This window comes from Tetrao urogallus (assembly GCF_951394365.1).
Source record: "Tetrao urogallus genome assembly, chromosome: 1".
Classification (NCBI taxonomy): Eukaryota; Metazoa; Chordata; class Aves; order Galliformes; family Phasianidae; genus Tetrao; species Tetrao urogallus.
Window position 1 is genome coordinate 141627373 of NC_136813.1, and position 15409 is coordinate 141642781.

Sequence of the window (15409 nt, forward strand, 5' to 3'; positions counted from 1 at the left end):
GGAGGGAAGGCACATAAGCCACGGATGTCCCAGCTTCCCCAAAATGCAGCATCCAGCTTGGTTCAACATGTCCCTCCAGACATCTCACATCAAAGCTCTGCATTTGATGTGCAGCTCTGTGCATTTTATGTGCAAAGCTTTGCACTTGCTCCTCACTGTCTGGAATCAGTGATGATCATACAGCTGAAGACTGGAGATTCAGGAACCACTGCAAGATGAAACTGAGCTCTTTGAAAGCATCCATCCCTGCATTCACTTAAACACAGATATGAATATGTAGTTAAAACACTGCAGAAGTTAACCACACTGTTCTTCCTATACAACGGTGATCAAAGACACAAAGATAGCTATTTTTGATTTAAAATAGTTTAGGCAGTGCTCAAGCCCACCTTGAATGCTTAAAGGCACTTAAGGAAGTTAAGCTTCTTTAAGAAAGGGAGTTTAAATAACACCAAGGTGCATACTGACATAGTTTAGCTGCTACAAACACGAAAAAAAACATTTTTTGGAAACTAGCATTTCACATAAAGCCATTCTGGAGTTATATTAATAGGAAGAAAATTGTTAAAAATCAAAGAACTGGGCATTAGATCCCATGCTGTGGAGTATAAGGTGCCTACATAAACAGATGTTATTCTTTTTCTTCCTCAGGCAATGTTTTGGAATGGTGAAATACTGCTCTTAATAAACTCTAATTAGTTTAGAGTCTTTGGTAAAGCATTTCATACTTCAGTAATTTCACAGTAGTACTAGCCAGGCATTCCATTACAGTTGTTTAACCCTTCATAAATAATTTATGACTGTGATTAAGAGGTATTAAAAGCATGTTACAAGTATGTAAATATGATACAAATGCCTCCCCAAGGTAGGCATTTCCTTTGTTTTTACAGCACTTAAAGTGATGGGGCCTTTTCTCTGTGGCTCTGGAGCCCTGCATGTTCAACACTACCAAGCAACAGCGTTGAGAATAACAATACAAATATGCCCGAAAAAATGCTGCAAATGCTTCTTAGTATTCTGCTAGCCGACTGAATGCTATACTGCTAATTAAATATTTTCTGGTAGACTCTCTCTTTTAACGATGTTTATTAATGCACACTTAATTCAAGCTAAACGCCCAGCTTATGGAGGCAAAACCTGGAAAGATACTGGGATACCATCAGAAGAAAACCACATCATTCTGTTGGCTTCCATCAGTGTCATGATCTCCTCAAGGCTGCTATTGGTATCTAAGTCTGTATAAAGATGATGCTTGTGTTAAAACTGCCTGGGGAAAGGGATTGTCCCTCTCCAGGGAGAAGGTCTTTAGTTGGAACCTTGACCTTTTCCTGCAATATAATGCTGGTTCATTTTGTAATGTCAAAATTGTATAACATCTTCTGCAAAGGAGGAGAGTAGAAAGTGGCGGCTGGAATACAACAAATCTACAACTGTTCTGAATAGATCACAATTATTATCGCACAGATCATGCTTAATTTGGAGATTTAATGTTCACTCATTGCAACAGCATTTTCTGATGTTTTATCATCACTAAAGAGCATTCTAAATTAGATTCTGAAATGTTAGCTTCAATAAATCTCAAGGAACTGCCTCAATGAAATAAATAATCTATCCCTAGCTCTCCTTGTCTTCCCCAGAGCCTTCTCCAGATCCTTGTCTCTTTCCACCGATGTCATTGACTCTTGCTGTAATATATTCCACTGTCAGAGGCTTAAACATCTTTAGTTTATGGCTCTGAAACAGTAAAAAACGAGGGTGAATGGAGTCAAGATACCACTCTCACACAAAAATGGAACCAGAATCTACAGTAATAGGATAAACGATGAGACCCCTGGCAAATCTGATAATAATGAAGTTTAATTTTAACTTCCATTGCTGTTACTGAATTACTGAGCAAATTCCTTAAGAAAAGCAAGAAAAAGCTATTTTGTTATCAAAATAGTGTGCAGTGAGATAGGGGGATGGCAAATAAAGTGAGGTTTTGTATTTTATATAACCATTGCCTCCAGCACAATGCTAAACCCCACTGAGCAAGAAAATTTATTGGCAAAACACATTATAATCTGAAAGACCCCTTAAACTGTTCCTCTGTTAAGCTGCTATTTTTGTGTCCCAAATTGGTTGGTACACTGAACAACCCAGAGCTGAGAATCAGCTCATCACTGCTTGGCATGATAATAAGGGGGAAGTGAGGTTTATTTACCGATGGCCTGAACCTTCCCTTAATTAAAATAAATGCCGAAATACTGGTAGGGAGGAAAATCAGACCCTCATTATCAGGAGGAGGGAAAATGAAAAATAGACTCCTCCTCTTCCCTCTCTTTAAAAGAATATTAGCTCCTTTTTTTCTTTTTTTTCAAACAGGGCCAGACAAAGATGTACCGAACTGGGAAGCAATAATTCCCTTTTAAGCAATATTTGCCCATTAAATAGACTTCATCTGAAGAGATAATTAGGACTTCTTTTTTCCTTCGCACTTATTTTGTTTCAATTTTTATCTTCCCAGTGGCAGAAAGCAAGATAAAAGGTGGTATTTTATTACCCTCTTTGTAAAAATAAATGGAGAAAATTATTTTTGATGTCTTCACCATTTGGGATTGGCAGAAGGCCTTTAAGGAAGACTTTCTGGTTTGGAACGGTTATCATTCAGATATATGACAACCAAGTAGCCAGGCGACATCCACAAAATTACTGGCATAAAATACGGAAAACTAAACCAAAACAACCCCCTAAAACCTTAAAAACAGATCTCCAGTCTTCTGCCACTAACCGCACCTCTTCTGCACAGCTAACACACAGCAGGTGCTTCCACTGCGGCATCTGGATATGCTGCTGAAAAGCAACTCAAAGACATAAATTGTTCCATAAACCACAATTTAATTAACAGTAAACCCTGAGCCATTCCAGAGGAGGTGAATAAACACAGGAATAAGACCTAACAACAACAACACTTTCATTGCGTTTAGAAATACTCAGGTTTTTTAACAGCAACGCTGCACTGAAGTCAGCTTGAAAAATGGACAGGATTTTTACACCAGATTCAACACCACAACTCAAGAGACATTCAAATGATCAAGTGTTTGAAAGTTTTTAAAAATATATATTAAAAATTATTGCGAGGAAATGCTTACTGGTCCTTAAGAGGCTGACATGTGTCTAAGAAGTTTGAGGAGGGAAGGAGACACTGATCTCCAATATACTTAAAGGACCTGGTGTTCAAGGCCATGTTAGACGGAGCCCTGGGCAGCCCCATCTAATGGGTGGCAACCCTGCCCATGACAGAGGGGTTGGAGCTGGATGGGCTTTGTGGGCCTTCCAATCCAGGTGGTTCCCTGATTCTTTTGCTCACCTACCTCACATTTTTCCACCGCTGGCTGCTGCCCGCACTCAGAGCTGTTCCCAGCCACAATGCCAGCCCGCAGGCTCTCACTGTCACCCGTCCCCTCTTCCATGGAGTAGGTTTTGGAGTGGTTGCCACGGTGGTGTGAGGGGCCGCGGCCCTGCGCCAGGCTGAGCTGCTTACGGAGCACGCGGTTCTCCTCCTCCACCTCCCGCATGCGGACCTCCAGGCTCTCGCGGTCCCGCTGGCTGGAGGCCGTGTAACGAGGGCTGTGGGGCTGGGATTCAAGCGGAGACAGCGACACTGGCTTCCCATCTGCAAGAGCAGGAAACAAAACACTCCTGTCAGAACATACCGAAAGCTGCATCTTTCTGGCATGTGACCATCACTGGGCAGGGATTTCTTTCAAATACATTTTAAATGGGCTTGGAACTTGAAGAAAAAGGTCAAGCTCATGGTGAACCTGGAGAGATGCTGAAGCTCTATGAGCTACAGGTCCTACTTGTTTAAAAACCACCCTAAAAGATAAGCATGTGTTTCTTTTGTTCTGAACAGGGCTGCCTGCCAGCATCTAGTCTGGGAAGACAATCAAGAATAGAAGGATTCAATTCCAAGACAATTAATATATAGTTAAATGCATTTTAGAAGCGTATGCAAGATAAAATAATTTTCCTATTCCCCATTTCCTCCACAGTTGAGCTGCAGCAGTTTGGATTCCTCTTCATGCCAAACAGTGGCCCCAGCTGATGTGAGGAGCAGATGGGTTTTGTTCAACAACACAGCTTGCCGAGAAAGGAGAGGTTCAGAACAATAAAAACACTCATTACGCATGTGGGTCAGTTTCTGGAAAGTAGTTTGGCTGAAGAAGACAAGGGAATTTGAAAAAAAGCAAACCTGTCTAATTTGGCACCTTTCAATGAGAACTCACATTCCAGAAACATGAAAGACTTCATTTTCTAACTTTCAAAAGGTATCTTCTTTGTTCAAAACAGCATTACTAATGAGCTGGATGTAAAGCATAAAACAGTCAAATTAACCTGAAACCGAGGTCCTCAGCAGAAGACAAACACTGCAAGGCGCTACAGTACACTATTGCTACCAAATTTTAAGAGAGCAAGGAGACATATTTTCATACAATGTTTAACAAAGCTGTATATATTCAGCTGAAATGCTTAGGTGGTAAAAATCCCTCAAACTACAGATAAAAATGATCAATTAAAATCAAATTGAAATAAAGCAAGACAGTGAGTTATCCACACCGTCATAATTAGCAATATATTCCCTTGCAGTGTAGTTATGTAAACATGTTATTCCAAAGTACTTCACAGAAATAACTTTCCACCTGCCTGCATTAACTTTGCTATTTAATAGTATCTCCACTGCAAAGACTCCTTTTCACTTTATCAAACAAACAGCAGCTTGAGTGGTTTAGAAAACAAAAATCATGCAGTTTAGCAGTTCTCCTTTACAAGAACATTCTTTATTCTCTGACTCAAAGCTATAAAGACCTGCTCATTGCTTGTTCTATTCCATTGTTTCGTGCTTACATGAATGGTGAATAGTCCTGAGTTTATTGGAAAACAAACCAAAAAAACAGCTACAGAAAACCTCATTTCAAATTCTATTGTTATTATGCAGGTGTAAACACACCCTTTCATCCACATAAAATTGCCATTTTGTCTTTAAAAAAAAAAACAAAAAAAACATTTGGATGGAACACTTGCTTGTAGACCTTCTCCCACAAACAGTCTCTGATTTATCATTTTCACCATCAGTAAAGCTGATTAATAAATCTCAGCTTCAAAAATGTCTCAGGACAGATTCTGAAGTTTGGCCACTGATATTTCAGAGCCTGAATTGTCAAGCAAGTAGGTAGCAATAAATAAGAGATTGGAAATGGCTGAAAAATCACATGTGTAATAGGAGAGGAGTAAAAACACGAAGGCCATGCTACAGTCAGAAGTGCAATGAAATACTGAGTCAGCTCTCCTCATCCAGCCTGGAAGGCATAGAAGTGCAATTGTGGCTGCAGGGACTCCAGCATGGGCTGTGCAAGTGGACTCAGGAAAGACTGAGTATTTAGCTGTGCAGCTGGTCTGTGCTAGGGGCTGTGCTGCCTTTGTTTCTCACATGCTGACACCTGTGCTAGGAAGTGATCTGGATGTGCCTATGTTTTATTCTTGTTGCTGGACAGCTAGAGTACATGGCATAGATTGACTCACATAAAAGCAACACCCCTACACTGCGACACAAAAATCAACCTGTGTTACCAGTAGACATATTTACAATTGGATATACGTAGGGTGCCCTGAAAGTAACACCTCCTATTTATTTCCAAGGAAACTACAACAGATACAATGAGCACAATAACAAATTATGAGCTATGAAGCACCATTTTTTCAACAGTCACTACCATTAGCTAAGCATTTTCACCAGTAATAAACAAGAGCCTGCATGCTGTGTTTGTAACAATCTGCACCAGTGAAGGTGACCCACTGTCGCTGCTACCGCTGCTGAAATGCACCACCCACTGCCTCATGGCCCTCACATCCACTGCTTGGCCTCCATAAACATTCATTAAACACAGGTGAATATCAATAGCTGCCATTTTTGCACTTGGAGCAATACAATGACACACCTTTGCTTCATATGCACTTCTGTGTCAGATGTCATTTTATCAGAGTGCCCCTCCGCTGCCATCTGTCACACAGCAACAACATGTAATGGGATATTGGTGGGAAGGGTCAGTCCCTGCTGCCATACCACAACAATGCAAATCTAGCTAAAGTCTTCACTGGCAATCCCAGCTCTGTATCAAGCGGAGATCCAGCATGACACAGATCTTACTTACCTCCTCCTATTCCTGTCCTTTAGATTCTGCCACCTACTCAAACAGTTGCCAGAAAAATTTCCAAGCCATTTGTAAAAGTAGCAATAAACCAAAGTAAAATTTTTGGATAACAGTCACCAACATTTAAAAGTGTAGGTAAAGTTTGGCACCTCTTTAGCTGCTCAAAGAGCATAGATCTATAGATCATAAATGCTGCTTTACCACAATTAAAAAAAAAACAGGTTTCATTTTGTGCATCAGACCAGTACGGGGTATGGGAATCAGGACTGGAATTATATAACCTAGTATCTAAAATAGGTAAATAGTTGAAAATGTTTTGCTGTAGAAGCTATCTAGGTTTTGTTAGAAAGTCCAAGCTATTTTCTGGGATGATCTCATCAGGGTTTGTAATGCTGGACACGCACTGATGCTGACACGGCTGAATATTCTCAGGTATCTTGATATATTTGGTGTTTTCATAACATCTTAATTCCCTGCTGCAAAATGATGCTGTGACCATCGAAAGACTTGTTTGAAATGGAAGCATGAAAACAAAAGTGAACTGAGCTCAGTCTTAAAACTCAGAAATGAAGTAATTTTTGTCATAGCTATTATATAGATTTGGGGAAGGTCTAGCTCATAATTTTTGTACACTTTGTTGAAACTGTACTATTCCATTTAAGTCTTGTTACTACACTGGACACGTGAAGATACTTTGACTTGGTAGCTACTGCATAGCAGATTAATGCCACCGCCTGCTAGCCTAATTCATCCCATCATTTTTCAAGGCAATGGAAGGCCTCATTTTTGAAGAAGTGAATACATATAAGGTGCCACAAGTACCTGACTGACAGTATGCAGCAAGGTAGAAAAGTTAAACTGATTGCACTGCACTTGAGTTTTATAGCTTTAAGTAACTGGCAGAGTGCTCTGAGCTGATGTCTAGGCACTTTTTACCTAATCTAAATCAAAATAAAGTAACATAACAGGTAACAAGGTCTGTGTGACTTTGGGACGAGTTGCCCAGGGAACACTGCAAGGAACATTGCTGTGCTATGAAAGAAGTAGCACACTTTTCAGTGCTGCAATAAATAATAATAAAGCTATAATTTTTTATTCTTCATTTGGGGTTATTGCTCTATTTTTGGGCTTTGGCAGTCTCAGACAATGTATTTTTTTTCTATCTGTGTCAAGTCTTTTACCTCAGACTTTCTGTGCTGATAAAGCTGTACCAAAAAAATAAAAATAACCTACAAAATTCCACTGTCCACAAAACACGAACCTGAATATTATTTCACGGTTGACAGCGGCCAACGACTTATCATCACAGTAGGCAAAACAGTTCAGAAAGCTTGACAAGTCATGAACTCTGTGTGGATTATTGAATGCTTCTGCGTATGTGAAGTTGCCTGCATTTAAGGCAAGAGATGTCATTAAACCTTACTGTCCTCCAATAAGCACAGCACCTTAAGATGCTGGGAAAATAAAGCTTATAGAAAGACACCCAGCACAGTTTATTTGAAAGGAGAGGGACTGAAGCAGAGCAATTTTCTTACAGACAAAGCCTAAAGGATGAGAATGGGCACAGAGATTCCAGCTTTGTATTCTGGTGACTGCTAAGAGATGAGTCCTGAAAAGAGCCCAGAGGCACAGAAAGCTTGCTGGCGGAAGGGCACAGTTTAGCCAGAGGTTAACTGCAGGGCTGGAGAAGGGAGAAAGCTGCAGAGTGCAGGAAAATCACCCTGATTGAGAAGACAAATGCAGAAGCAGGGATGCCACATTTTTCTGATGGCTCTGTCCTGAGCTCAAATGCTAAAAGCTAGGAACTAACCAAAACAAGGAAATTTCTGTAGCACCTTGTGGTGTGGGTTTATTTTTGCCTTATTTTTTTTTTTACATTTCTTTTGCTGTCTTAAGTGCAGATGCTTTGTCTTTTGGAATCTTTACAAGGTCTATAGGTTTCTATGTGTTTTAGCTATTATTTGTTCCCTGCCTAATAGCATGGAATGCCTTTACAATGAGTTAACTGACGGCAGTGAGCTCTAGGCTGCTTCTGAGATAAGAGGAAGTCATGCTGCTCACAGATAATGTTTCAGTCTAACTATACATGCAAGAAAACACCACTCCTCCCTTTCACATTTGTTCACATTAGAAAATCTGCATTATCAGTGCACCCTTTGAGGGCTAGCAACATAACAATTTTAATCAAAAGCCAACATTCTGCAGAAAAAAAAAATCAGAATAATAAATAAAATTAGAATCATAGAATGGCCTATGTTGAAAAGGACCACAATGATCACCTAGTTTCAACCCCCTGCTATGTGCAGGGTCACCAACCACCAGACCAGGCTGCCCAGAGCCACATCCAGCCTGGCCTTGAATGCCTCCAGGGATGGGGCATCCACAGCCTCCTTGGGCAAACTGTTCCAGTGCGTCACTACCCTCTGGGTGAAAAACTTCCTCCTAATATCTAACCTAAACCTCCCCTGCCTCAGTTTAAAACCATTCCCCCTTGTCCTATCACTATCCACCCTTGTAAACAATTGTTCCCCCACCTGTTCATACGCTCCCTTCATGTACTGAAAGGCCACAATGAGGTCTCCCCGGAGCCTTCTCTTCTTCAAGCTAAACAAGCCCAGTTCCCTCAACCTTTCCTCATAGGAGAAGCGCTCCAGCCCTCTGTATAGAGAGCCCTATAGACCTAAGGAGGGAAGGGTGGGGAGAAAGACAACTGCAGCCCTTCAAGACATACTCTAAGACATAGAAGCTCTGTGTAAACAAATAAACTATCTGTTTTGTTTTGGAATTCTAGGTCTGTTTTAATCATCTGTCACCCCTGTACTCTACATACTCTACTCTGATCGAATGCTCTGGTAGATACTGGTTATATGGGTGGCTATAGATGAAGTTTAGCACTTTAAGTTACATACCTACAAAAGTAGGTGCTAAGGTATCCCAAGATACCTACTCTAAAACTAAGACAGTTTTTTCTCCTACATCTTTTTGTAAATCACTGCAGCTGGAAATAGAAAACTTTGCCCAAATAACCTTCCAAATAGTGGAATATAGCCTAAGCAATTTATTTAGATCTATGTACCTAGAATTTCTTCATTCCATGGTGACACAAGGCAATTCAGAGCTTACATGATGAAGTTTCACTAGTAGAATGTTGTGTCATTGAGAAATGTCCCAGTGTGGACTGTCTCTCTCAAACGAAACAGGTATCTACCGTCAGTTGTATTTGGAAATTATACACATCATGCACAAACACTACACCCACAGAACATCAGGTCTGCAATGTCATACACCCAGAAGTCTGGAAGTGCTAGAAAGATGACCTCTTGTCCAGTCTTTCCCTTGTACATGATGACAAGCTCACTAACTTTGTGATCACCACTTTCTTCCAAAGAACCTTGGCATCAGTGAGTGGACAGAATGGATTGTGCTCACAGCTGTTTCAGCTCATTATTAAATTTGCAACCACTCACACTTCACATGAAAAAAAGACTTATTTCCTCACTGGCCTACAATGCTGTTCACTATAACACTTGCATATGGCACAGATAATCAGACACTTCTTTTTCTAACGTACTGGAGCGTACGTGATGCTGTCAGTTCCTCTTTTCATGCAAGGCAGTTCGGAGTCCTTAACACTAAAAGAAAATAACAGTTTGGGTGCACAGCTTAGAACCAGAAAACAAATAAACATTATTTTTTATTGCAGTTCATTTGTTCACAGAACAGGGCTCATCACCTGTATTTGCAATTGTATATGCTTAGCATTTCTGTAAATGACATCCTGAGTCTGCAAGCTGTAACCACAGAAAATAGAAAAAAAAAATACAGTTAGCACTCATTTGTAATAGCTTTGTTTTAAAAAGATCATGTAATGAACTCAGTGGTAGAAACTATTTCCCAGGGTAGATTCAACTTCATAAACTACAGAGTGGTCCCATTTCTTTCTTTACGCTCCCCTGCCTTGCTCATGATACACCTCCCAGTCTCTTTAATTAACTGAAACAGAAGCACAGAACCACTTACCGCATTGCTGCATTCGCTATGCACACAAAAATGAAGGCACGGGTTTGTGTCTCAGAAAGTTAGTAATTGTATTGTCAATGATGGCATCACGTTGCACTGCTGCAGAGAGCAATGTTTATGTGTTGGCTGAATGAATTTAATTCTGGTACTTCTAACAGGGATAAAAGGGATGGTAAACAGTAAGACTGCGAAAGTAAAAAGTATGTAGCAACATAATGCAGGAGCAGAGAGGGAGAGAAGCTCTAAACATCTTAAGCATCTTCTCTGAGAATGGATATGGCTCTCTTTAACAGTTCGCTTTTTCAAATGAAACATTAAGAATGTTAACTTCTTACAAAACTTAAAAGAAAAGCCCATAAGTCTTAATGTGACTTACTCATTTCCTTGTCTAGAATACAATGACTTCTTTCCCCCCCCTTTTTTTCCTGTCTTCTTTTCATTCTTCCTTTCCCCGCTCTGCAATGCCTTGGCAAAATATATGCTTCTCTAAGAAAAAGGACTAAAAATAACATTTCTCCACTTTCCACTGGGAGTGGAGATGTAAGAAAATAATGTCTTATCAGAGTAAGCACTGAGTGAAAATAAGATTTTATCAGGGACTTGGCTTGACAAAGATAACGTGTTATCAAGAGGGGAACTTGGCAAAGATAACACGTTATCAATATCAGGAGTAAAGCTTAGGGAAAATAATGTTTTAATACCTATTAGATTCTAAATAAGCCATCTGTGCTCTTGATGAATTGTTATTTTCTCCAAACCCCATTCCTGTAAAGATGTTGATTTTTTTTGGCAAACTACTTCTCTAACAGTTGGGAAAAGGGAGAATACAGGAGAAAAGGAAGCTTTTTTCTCCACAAAGACAGAGGGATATTCCTTTTCTTTTCAAAAGCTTGCCAGTGTGACAACTCAGAAGAATTGAATGTTCAGACACCAAACAGGTAAAGGAGGGAAAATTCCTAGAACAAAGCTCTGCAATTATACCTTAGAGAATCCATGACAAAAGGGTCAATATTTCTTCTGTTCTTGACCACCATAACCAGGCTCAACAGGTGCACCTGTAGCATTTTTGGAAGCAGCTCTTGTCTACACTGCCAACGACCAGCCACGAGTTAGCAATGACTTCCAGCCATAGTGGAGCACATCACAATTACAAATGGTCTGTTAGGGGCACAAACAAATGATCCCTTTTAGATCTGTTGCACATAGCATTGCCTTCAGCTAACCCCTAGCTAGAGCTGACCCAAAGGGTCATGTCATGCTTCTTATCTCCTGCAGTGCAAAGCATCCAACCCCGTTTAAATGGTTAGAGGAGCTGGCTGCCTCTGCCCTGAAGCAGTCCTCCTACTACGGCGGCAAAGATGAACCACTGTCCAGTGGGAGAATGTGCCCTGAAGCTGAAATCTTCTGCAAGACATTAATAAATCTTCAGAGTTACATTTTGGATGAATTGAAATAAATTGTGACACCTCCAGGAAACTGAGCAACCCAGTTCGTAGTAGGATGGACTACTGCCTTAAATGGCAGAATGGGGGTGAATGCCACAGATTATTCATGGGAATGGGCAAGAAGGGAATAATTAGATGAGAATCTGTGGGGGACCGTAGGAGTGTGATGTGAATAACAAAGCACACTTAGGAAAAGACATATGAATGATATCTGTAAGCTAAATATTTGTAGCCAGCCGAATCTCCCTGGAGTACAGTAGGGGTGGGAGGGACGACAACGGGATCTGCTAATGTGAAGATTTTCTATGAAGGAGCTGCACTGCTTTTTTCATTAACCATTTGGTTATGCCTAGAGATTGCTCTGTTCTCAGCACGAGCTCAGTGCATATGTGACCTCCGAGGCCCTCATTTAGCAGAATATCCAATCCACAGTTGGCATCCATTACAGCTCTCTAATGTAAAGCACACACTCAAATGCATCCCCACAGCTGTATGCAGTACTGTGACAATCATTCACAGTAGTGGGATGTACAAACTATTCTGTGCTGGCTTCTACTCATTAGAACACAGTGGAAGAAAAAGGAAGGGAGAAAGTTTAAAATTCAGCATTTTCAACTGTTTTTTAGGAATACAAGAAATCAATATCCGTAAGCTCAGAAGATAAAAAAAATACGTATAGTTTTCTACAACTGTCATAGTAACCACAAGCATGAGACAAGTGTGTTCAATCAAAGCCTGGTAGTAGTTAATTCAGAGTCTGACGCTGATGATTCGCCTCAGCTGTTCAGCAATAGACTCCAGCTGATAATTATTAAGTTAAACTTCTGAGCAGTATTTGCATATGTAAAGCACGCTTTCCCTGCTGAAGCAACAATGGATGCTATAATGCATTTCCTGATTGTACAGCACTTGGATCTGGGGAACCTGGGCACGAGAGTCTGCTTTGCATATCCTTCCTTACCCTCATCAGGCAGACCATTCAGAAGAAATGCACTTACGCATACTGATGCCTACGTGCCGGAAGAAAAAAATAGTGCTAACCCTGCATAACAGTTAAAATGCAGCCACCCATTTCAACTGGAAAATCTCTAACAAGAACAACAATGTGAGGTAGAATTTTACATAGATGTCATAACAATTATCTATGTTTCCTTGCATCCTTAAAAGAAGTTTTAACAACTGTTCTACACCAACAGATGCTGGTCGTGTTAAAAGACGGTTTAGAGCAGTCACATGCATGGGCTGACGGTTGGACTACATGATCCTACTGGTCCTTTCCAACCTTAATGATCCTATGATGTGCAAAACTTCAGTAGACAGACCCAGCCCATTGCTTCCTAGAACAGTCAATGACCTCTAGAAGTGGCCCCCTCCTTGAAAAGAATACTAAGTATCTTTACAAGGTTTTCTCTTTAGTTTTCTTTCATCTCACTTTCTCCAGAACATCCTTTTCTGAATGAGATTTTTGAAAATCTGCCATTACTATGTTCTTCTGTAAACTGTATTAAGAATCCTGATACATATATAACGTGTAAATTACATTTATGTGTGCAATTCTCCATGTTTTCATAATTACCCAACAGATAAGGCAAGTCCAGACCTGCTTAATATTGGACATTATAAGCATGCTTCCTTTGGGGATATGAAAATGCAAAAAAGAATTGGAAAGATCCTTCTGTAATTCGTAACAACTACCTTGGATGTAAGGAAAAAGTCTTTAACAGAGAGGGTGCTCAGGCACTGGCACAGAGCTGAGAGATGATGGATGCCCCATCCTTGGAAACACCCAAGGTCAAGGTGGAGGGGTTCTGAGCACCTTGACCAAGCTGTGGGTATCCCTGTTCATTACAGGGGAGTTGGAGCAGATGACCTTTAGGAGTTTCTTCCAGCTTTAAGGATCCTGACCATGCGTAGCTCCTTTACTACTTGGGTTTAAGAGCCCACCAAAGGCTTACCACTGACAGGCCTGAATGCTTCACAGACATCACATGCATATAATATGGATCATATAGATCACATCATATGGATATCACAGAACTGGAAAGTAAAAGATGTCTGAGTTTGGCTTTGATTAAAATGGAGGTGGGCTGCAAAAAGGAGATGTAAGGAAGATGTAAGGTGGTTGGACCCTCTGAAACCCAACATTTAGCCTCTTAAGCGGTAGTTTCAGATTTAGCTATAGCAGAGTTTACGCACATGGCTGGAAGTCACCAGGTAGCACTATTACATGGAACCTCAACAGTTGATTTTCATTTTATCCACAGAAATGCTACAGCATTAGTTCAGGCTGGTTGGCATCACTGAAACCTAGTGGAAAGATGTTATACCCTTTAATCTCCCTTGGCACGGAGATGCCATCACAGCACCATGCGCTGCTATTCTGACTGAGGTTGCTGCAAAAGGAGACTGAATACTGACTATCAAGGATTGCTTTAGAACCAAGAAAAAAAAAAATGCAAATCCACATCACAAATTTCTTCTTTTACAGGATCCAGACACTTACAAAACTCCAAATCTGACAGAGCTCTGGCCAACATCAACTGATACAAGCAAATATATATATATATATATAGTCAGATAGAAAGGACAACACAGCAATTTCTCTTCTTTCTAAATGGATCTGAAGATCACACATGCAGACAAATATTGCAAGTTTAATATGTTATGAAATGACATCAGTATTATTTCAGTGATGACATAGCAGTGCAGAAGTTATTAGTATCTTTCAGTACTGAGAATCTTCTATTTTCCCCATACATTCTCAGCACTTGTCATGTGCTGCACCTGTCATTTAAGCCACTTCAGTCCTAAAGAACAGTGAGGGGAAAATGCAAATAACTGCACATTCAGAACACACGAAGGCTGATCAGTGTTATGACATTTATTTATGACAAGAGATGAAATAACTCATGAGTTAGTTTTCCATCCTCCTCATGAAGAAAAATGTCATAACAGATTGCCGTGTACTACAGATTGTCTTGTACTATAAGCAGCAAAATTTCTAACACACTTTGAAAAGAAACAACCACCACAGTGGTGACATGGCAGTAGGCGATGTCTAATGGCAATGACATCAGAAATGAAGCATACAGCATTTTAAAATAATAGCTATTAAAGTTATAATAATAATAAAGAATTAGAACAAGAGTTCACTGACATATACCACAGAACCTCTTTCTTGCATGCTTTTTTTTTTTTTTATATCTGAAAAAGGATTTAATGTATTAGAGATATTCCTTCTGTAAAGATGGAATAAGTGATACAGAACTGATTTTATATTACTTATATCAGGCAGATACAGATTTCATTTCAGAGACCTAGGCTTGCAGTCAGAAAACACGAGGCAGCCGTTCTTTTTTACGATATTCTTGTTTTGTTCCAAAAGTGAAGAGAGCAGATCAAGAATATAACCTCAAGTGAGTAAAAGGCAAAACCCAGTGACTTCAGTGAAAACAAGCATAGGCCTAATATACCAGCAGCATAGTGGTTTATTTATACTATACCATAAATGTACACAGTGCTGTACTGCAGTAGGTCAGAATGTGGGCCATATCCCCTGTGCCCCATCACAATCCAGCAGAGCTTCCTATGCAGCAAGCAAATAAAAACGTTCATTTTTGAGCAGCCACAAGAACCAACTTGTTAAACATCATCAACCAACAGCAAGATTCAGATATTTTGCCTACTGAGACTTTGTCTTGTAAAAGATGAAGTATATTTGAGACTAGTTCAAATTTCTGCTCCAGTACACAG

At 40.1% G+C, this 15409-nt stretch overlaps 1 protein-coding gene across 3 annotated transcripts in view; it reads right to left on the reverse strand.

The window, feature by feature from the left end:
- Positions 1-15409, reverse strand: part of LARGE1 (LARGE xylosyl- and glucuronyltransferase 1) — a gene marked incomplete at both ends in the record, with an annotated part of 197781 nt that overhangs the window by 141578 nt on the left and 40794 nt on the right. For all 3 annotated transcript variants that reach the window (XM_079545305.1, XM_079545304.1, XM_079545303.1), the window contains one exon: positions 3354-3655. In XM_079545305.1, coding sequence (XP_079401431.1) covers positions 3354-3655 — 302 coding nt within the window. The remainder of the gene's footprint in view (positions 1-3353; positions 3656-15409) is intronic.